At 44.0% G+C, this 7,500-nt stretch overlaps 1 protein-coding gene across 1 annotated transcript in view; it reads left to right on the forward strand.

The window, feature by feature from the left end:
* Positions 1–2,605: 2,605 nt before the first annotated feature.
* The window catches only part of LOC308362910 (chymotrypsinogen A-like), a gene marked incomplete at both ends in the record, with an annotated part of 10,106 nt that continues 5,211 nt past the window's right edge, over positions 2,606–7,500 (forward strand). Inside the window, 3 exons of the mRNA XM_080835637.1 lie at positions 2,606–2,609; positions 2,963–2,983; positions 3,623–3,755. Of these exons, the coding sequence (XP_080691763.1) occupies positions 2,606–2,609; positions 2,963–2,983; positions 3,623–3,755 (158 nt within the window). The remainder of the gene's footprint in view (positions 2,610–2,962; positions 2,984–3,622; positions 3,756–7,500) is intronic.

Genomic DNA, 7,500 nt, shown 5'->3' on the forward strand with positions numbered 1-7,500 from the left:
GAGGGGGAGTGTCAATGCTGTGTTTTTGCCCTCTAAAGGTAACTCACATGATCGCCAAACGGCCTTGTGAGAACCTGACCAGGAGCCAAGAAAGGGAGTAACTAACTGGCCATAACAGGGTGAGATGAGGAAGAAAATGAGTTCCGAGAAAAAAGGGTGGAAAGAAGCAAGAGCCAGAGATGGAGAGAGCTAGAGAGAGAGATAGAGAGAGAAAGAGCGAGAGAGATAGAGAGAGAAAGAGAGAGAAAGAGAGAGAGAGATAGAGATAGAGAGAGAACGAGAGAGAGAAAGAGAGAGAGAGAGAGAAAGGTGGAAAGAAAGCAAGAGCCAGAGATGGAGAGAGCTATAGAGAGATAGAGAGAGAAAGAGAGATAGAGATAGAGAGAGAAAGAGAGAGAGAAAGAGAGAGAGAGACAGAGAGAGAGAGAGAGAAAGAGAGCGCTAGAATGGAATAGTGATCATGCTAGCAATTTTAGCTAATGTTAGGTATGGCTGGCTAGCAAACATATCATAATATAGCACATTAGCACCATGACCAAAAATGACACTCATTGTCTAACATGGAAGAAAAGCAAAACTTTTTATATTCTGCGAATGTTGCTATTAACTATATGCCCCTTCATGCAGACTGGAATGGACCCCCTTTTTCCATACATATATCACCATTATTCTTCTTGGCCCTGCAGCTGAAAGTGTAGGTCTCTTGGCAATGGCGGTGTGTTTGTTTGTGTGTTTGTGTGTGTGTGTGTGTGTGTGTGTGTGTGTTTGTGTGTGTGTGTGTGCGCATGTCTTTTTACATGTGAGTGGGAAAGAGTGATAGCAGAGCATGGAACAGCATTGACATCTGAGCTGTCAGGTCACGTCACACCTTACGTGCCAGGATCACCCGGTCTGTGCTGTTAGACATAACCTGATACATCCACATGGATTATCAATGTGGCAAACACAGGTTGGCAGGGGTGGTGTTCTGGGCACATTGTGTGTGACTGAGTGGGCAGGGCCAGGGCAGGTGAAGTTTGGAGGCGCCTTTGAAATATCTGCACAAAAGGAAGTAGGGCAACAGAAATCGAACACTTACACAGACACACTCACACACACAAACACACACACACACACACACACACACACACCCAGATCCGAGACAGAGAGCAGCAGAATGAGTGTGTGGAGGGCTGTCTGTGTGGTCGTGATCTTACTCCTCGGGGCTCAAGGTAAGATCTGCACCTGTGTGTGTGTGTGTGTTTTTTTTAATCATTCGTAGACGCTTTCATCCAAAGCAAATTACAAGGAAATTGCATTTATACATCAGGAGCTTTTAGGGGCTCAGGGCCTGATTTACTAATATGCGAGCGCTTCTTAATCTGCGTTCGCAAATTAACGCACGGTGTTTTTGCGCATTTTACTTGGTATTTATCAAACCAGATCGCTCTGGACAATCTGTGTTTACTCCGCCCTATATAGGGCCTGATTTACTAACATTGCGACCGCTGCTTAAACTGCGTTCGCACATTAACGCACGGTGTTTTTCCGCATTTTCCGTGGTATATATTTAGGAAGAGAAAATGAAGCTTCAGCAAGTGGAGATAGATATATTGTTTCACGTTCGCTCAATCACTGAACCTGATTCAATGTGTGCGCTGCTATATTGTTCTTCTGCCCGCCATCACCTACAGCAAGATGTTTAAAAGAACACGATTATAAAGAATATGCTATTTGTGGCATTAATGCATAAACTGTCTATTATAACAATATAGATGTGTACATGGCGAGATTAATAATTTCTACAAGGAACATGGGTTCACTACAATATATATGGACGTGGGTGCAATCAATGGTTCATATTACGTTCGGAAAGTTTGCGATTTCAAAACAAGTCCTGTTTGATGTCAATAATTTCAGCTGTGGCAGTGGGGAAATGTATTGACCAGTGCGCCATAGCAATGCTTCGAGTACCTGTGTGAATATTTGTGAAGACTGAGATATATCAACTGCTGATACTATAACTGTTTGAAATGATCCGGTGCCAATATTTGCAATGTTTACCAACTGATTGAATGGAAAGTGATCTCCGGTTGGAGGGTTAGATGTCATCTCTGATCTGGTTCAGTAATTGAAGTATTGCGTGGCTGGTTAACCTGTACCGTCTAATGATTTGTGGTTCATTTAACTGAAAATGTGTTATGCGAGTTGAAAAATATTTCTGTGCGCTGTCTCTGTCTTCTTTCTTCGCCTTTCTCTTATCACTGCTGCCATATCAACGTTTTCAGACTCAATGAAATTGCGCTTCCTGGTTAAGACGTGCTTTTATGAGGCGGAGAATTATCCTGCAAATTGGAGACGTGCGCTCGACAGGCAGTTTAGTAAATACCACGCATGACATCATTAGGCGCACTTACCTTCTCTCCTCCCATGTAAATTGCGACTCACGCCTACGTTACCACCCACGTCCACGGTACCTCCTCTGTTCACACCCACAGGTGTAAATATGCGCTGCGGCTCCTTAGTAAATACCGTTTTTCGTTACGACCGCTATTTTACGCCAGAAAATGGGCGCAATCCTGTTAGTAAATCAGGCCCTCAGTGTCTTGCAAAAGGATACTTACACATGGGTATGGAGAAGTGGGGAATTGATCTAGCAACCTTCCAACCTACCGATTACTTAACGACTGCCCTACCTCCTGGACCACTGTCTCGTGTGTGTGTGTGTTTCTGTATGTGTGTGTGTGTGTGTGCGTGCGTGCGTGCGTGCGTGCGTATGTGTGTGTGTGGCAGCAGTGCGCTCTCTGCGTCTATGGGTGTGTGCGTGCGTATGTGTGCGTGTGCGTGCGTAAGTGTGTGTGTGTGTGTGTGGTGTCTGTGTGTGTGTGTGTGTGTGGTGTCTGTGTGTGTGTGTGTGTTTTTCTGTGTGTGTGTGTGTGTGTGTGTGACTGACTGATATTTGTCGCTCTGTTCTCTCTTTCAGATGTGTCCGCAAAGCTAGACGGTAAGCTACCCATGTCACTTCCTGTCTTTCAGATATGTCCGCACAGCTAGACGGTAAGCTACCCATGTCACTTCCTGTCTTTTTGATGTTTTTAGAGTCTGACTGTTATTTTTGTGTACACAACCCTCCCCCTTCCCCCCTTCCCCCCTTCCTATCTCCACCGGGCCGACCTCAAGCAGATGGGTCCCCCCTTATGTGCCGTGGTTCTGCTTAAGGTTTCTTCCTGCCTAACAAGGAGTTTTTTCTTGCCCCTGTTGCCATTGTGCATGCACTAAGGGGGTTCAGGCTCTGGGCTCTGTAAAACGCCTAGAGGCAATTGTATTGTTATGGTGCTATATAAATAAAATTGAAAAATGAAATTGAAATTGAAGGGCAAGAACAGACAAACACACTCACACACACACACACACACACACACACACACACACATACATACACACACACACAAATTCACACACACACACACACACACACACACACACACACACACACACACACACACACACACACACAAATTCTCTCTCTTTCTACCACACACACACCACTCACACACACACTCACACACACACACACTTGACCCCTGACCCCTATGATTCCCTTCAGTGTGTGGGCAAGCGCCTCTCAACCACCGCACTGTAGGCATAGTGGGGGGAGAGAACGCCCTTGCGGGGGCGTGGCCATGGCAGGCCAGCCTTAATGTCGGTGGCATTGTCTGCGGGGGGTCCCTAATCAACAAGGACTGGGTGATGACTGCCGCACACTGCTTTAGCAGGTGAGGTTCCTAGCGAGTGTGTGTGAGTGTGTGAGTGTTTAAGTGTGAGTGTGTGAGTTTGTGGTGGTATGTTTGAGAGAGATGCTGAAGGGGTAAAATAATAGGCATCATCTGGATGGCTCATTAGTAGATGATTTGGTAACCAATTGTTGGGTCTAGAGGCACGTAAAGCATGCGTTTTTTTTGACCACTTTTCGGTACTAGTTTAGCCTTTTTAGTGTGATTGCCCGTAGGACAAGCACAACTATTGTTCTTCTTAAGTTTTCTTATTCTCCTTTCTGCCGTGTTTTTCTTGCGATGAATCAGGCCTCGCCCGATTGAGATAGAGACGCCGTTCAAACACCGAAACGTCCGGCCCGAACCGGTGCAACCTACTATATCTTTTTGTGGCGGTATTCCTTGCCACTCTTTTTTTATTCCTCTTTTTCATCACTTTTTTCCCCATAGACATGCATGGCAGAACTCTGTGGCTTTGTGACATCATAATGGTATCTTCACTGACACCTGCGGCTTGTCTTTGAACTGGCTTGCAGCTGTGCTTCACTGACACCTGCGGGGCTTGGTGACATCATAATGGTGTCTTTGAACTGGCTTGCAGCTTTGCTTCACTGGGTGCGTTTCCATCCCATGTCTTAATGCGCATTATCTCTATGCGAATATTAAATCCTGGTTGGAAACGCGTGCGTATTGCATTAACTTCCCCAATGCGTATAGAAATTCGATTCGCCACAGGGAGGTGAATTAACTAGTTATTCGAATTTAGTTAATGCGCTTAACGTAGATGGAAACAGTTTATTCGAGCGATTCGCGTCTTTTGTGTATTTGTTTATGTTCGGAGTTGGACTGTAGACTACGTCCTGTTGCAGTGAGAGACAACCGTGCTGCTGTCTACCCCGAATGTGATGTTCCTCTACTGTATATCTATGTTTGCGGTGTGTTGTTTCCCCTGAACATCATCATCATTAACTAGTTTATTGTAGGCTAACTGATTAACTTGATTTACGTGCAAACTACGTGGACATGTTATCTCCCCACACGCGTACTTTTTTGTTGTTGTTGTAAATTATTGTTTTTTTGTTTTGTGATCATTGATTTTATTCTATCTTACACCTGCGGACCTGGCGTGCGCGGTTGTTTCGGTTGGCAATCTCTTGCACCTCGCCCAGGTATGGTAATTTAATATATTTCTTTGTAGCCTACTCGCATGACAAAGCATACTGCATATAAACATCTTTGTACAGTGGTACGTTTCGCCCACAACACGGTATTCCGCGCATGTTGCAAGTTTGTAAAGTGCAATTGCAATGCGCTCGTCGGTGGGAACAGGCTTTCGGCAGCAAATACTTTCAGGAAACACAGCAGGGCCTATCCGTTGCACAATTCTGGAAATCCTGACCTGGTCAGCCTGAAGTTTTCGACCCACAACTGGGCAGTGAAGTGGGCCTTCACCAAATTAAAAGAATCACTAGACCGTGCTCATTCCCAGATGTACGGACGTCTGCGGGGAACGGAATTCGCTGCTATGTGAGTTTGTAAAACATGTTGAAACTGTCTACGCCTTCTCCTTCTAGCAACTGTATTCAAAACAACTAAAATGCTACAGCATTAAAAGTCCCGACGGCAGAGAGGAGGGCGTCCATTCAAGCATGCACAAAACTCTTCCTCCAAATTAGACTAAAGACTCGGGTGAATGGAAACGGTCGCTGATGCGTATTTGTTTTATGCGAATCGTCCGTGAATGCGAATCGTTAATGCGAACAAGCTGAATGGAAACGCACCTACTGACACCTGCCCCAATTCCAAGGCACTTGTTCTCTCAAATGCAAATTCTCTCAAATGCTTCAAATTTGGTTACATTACTCAGACTGTTAATACTTTTATTCCCATGTATGATCCTATGTGTGATGATATGGCTGCAACGTCAAAGGTCATGGCCGCAACAGAGCAAGTACATTCTCGCAGTTCGTTCACGAAACGCATTCTAGTTAGTGTGCTTGCCCGAAGGGAAGCACACTATTGTTCTTCATAAGTTTTCTTTATTCCGCCTGTTTTTCTTGCATCGAATCAGGCCTCGCCCGTTCGAGGTACAGACGCCGTTCAAACACCGAAACGTCCAGCCCGATGCGGTGCAACCTGCTATAGCTTTTCGTGGCGGTTCTCCTTGTCACTCCTTTTTTATTCCTCTTTTTCATCACCTCTTTCTCTCATAGACTTACATGGTGGAATCTTGAGCCATTGTGACGTCACCCACTCTAGGACAAGAGACTTTATTTCTGTAACACGGCGGTGGCATCAAAATAAATAAATGACTAGCTGGGCTGAGAGTTTCAACCTCCTCTTACACAGACAGTAAGAGACAGGGTTAACACAACACACACAGCCATGGAAATGTAAAAAGCAAGTGAAAGTATACAAGACAGCTTGATCAACGACTCATTCGCGAACACCATTGCTACAATATGCGAAGCAACTAGCCTAGCCCCATAGTAAAACAATTTAAGCAGCTAGCTAGCCTAAGCTAAGCTATTAGCATACATGCTAGCGGGGGTTAACATGCAAATGGCACACAGATTAAATGTCTGTGCGATTATTTCAACTGCAATTTTGTACACATTCTGTTCCAAAGACAACCATACTCATGAGCTGCCTGTATTCCAGACAAAGGTTTGCCTTTGCAAGAGGTAGGCAATCTATCTGGTCAAAAATCGACAATTTTAACAATCCCAACCATCATTTAGCCAAATACACCTCTAGGCTACATCAATTAAAAACAGCTGTGTAGACCACAGCGAATTTTCAATGTAATTCACGTCAGTCTGTAGCTAAATTTAGAACAGTGCATCGCACTAAATTCTACTTCGGTGTGCGTCGTCCTACAACTTATCCATATGATCGCTTTTACATACCCGTTTCCCGTATGAACAAGCCACCGCATTCATTCCAATATTGTTGCAGAGATGTTTCCTTTTACCTAGATAATAATTTCTTACGAAGTGTATCAACACTTAGCTCAGTAAATCAGTATAACGAAACTCTGGAACTATTATCACCATGACAGCTGAAATGTTTGTGCATAGTAAATGCAAGTTCCATCATACATCTGATTTCCACCATAGAGAGACAATAAATATGTTTACATTTGAAGCACAGACAAGATTTATTGCAGCCGCAACACACAATTAAAACAAGCAGATTAAAACTCAGCAAATACCACACAATTCAGGTGCACTCATGGATTAACACGACCTTTGGAGGTAAATTACACATACACAATAAGACAAATGTCACTTGGAGCCTATTTTAAGACTTCTCAAAGCTAAATGTAACACACTAGACCCTTTCACAATAAACAAGCAAACAAAAACAGAACAACAAAGACCCAGTCATATGTCTAGACGTCAGTGGAGCCAAAATATAATGGTTGAGTTGGGTTGCGTCTGATCTTTTGTGTGATGTTATGGCTGCAACGTCAAAGGTCATGGCCGCAACAGAGCAAGCACACTCTCGCAGTTCGTTCACGTAACGCATTGTAGTTTAGTTTACTGTTGTTAACTTTGCTTAATTGTATGAATTTACTCGTTTATGTTTTTTTACGTTTACCTTTTTTGAGCCAAATAATGGATCATATTCTTTCAAGTTTGGAGTATCGAGAGTGCGTAATCGGCTACCTGCTGACAAGACCCATGCATCTTGGAGTTTTGAAAATCATATACAAACCATAGAAAGGCCGCCACACTGTGTGTGA

Source organism: Sprattus sprattus (genome assembly GCF_963457725.1).
Source record: "Sprattus sprattus genome assembly, chromosome: 3".
In the NCBI taxonomy this organism is placed as follows: domain Eukaryota; kingdom Metazoa; phylum Chordata; class Actinopteri; order Clupeiformes; family Clupeidae; genus Sprattus; species Sprattus sprattus.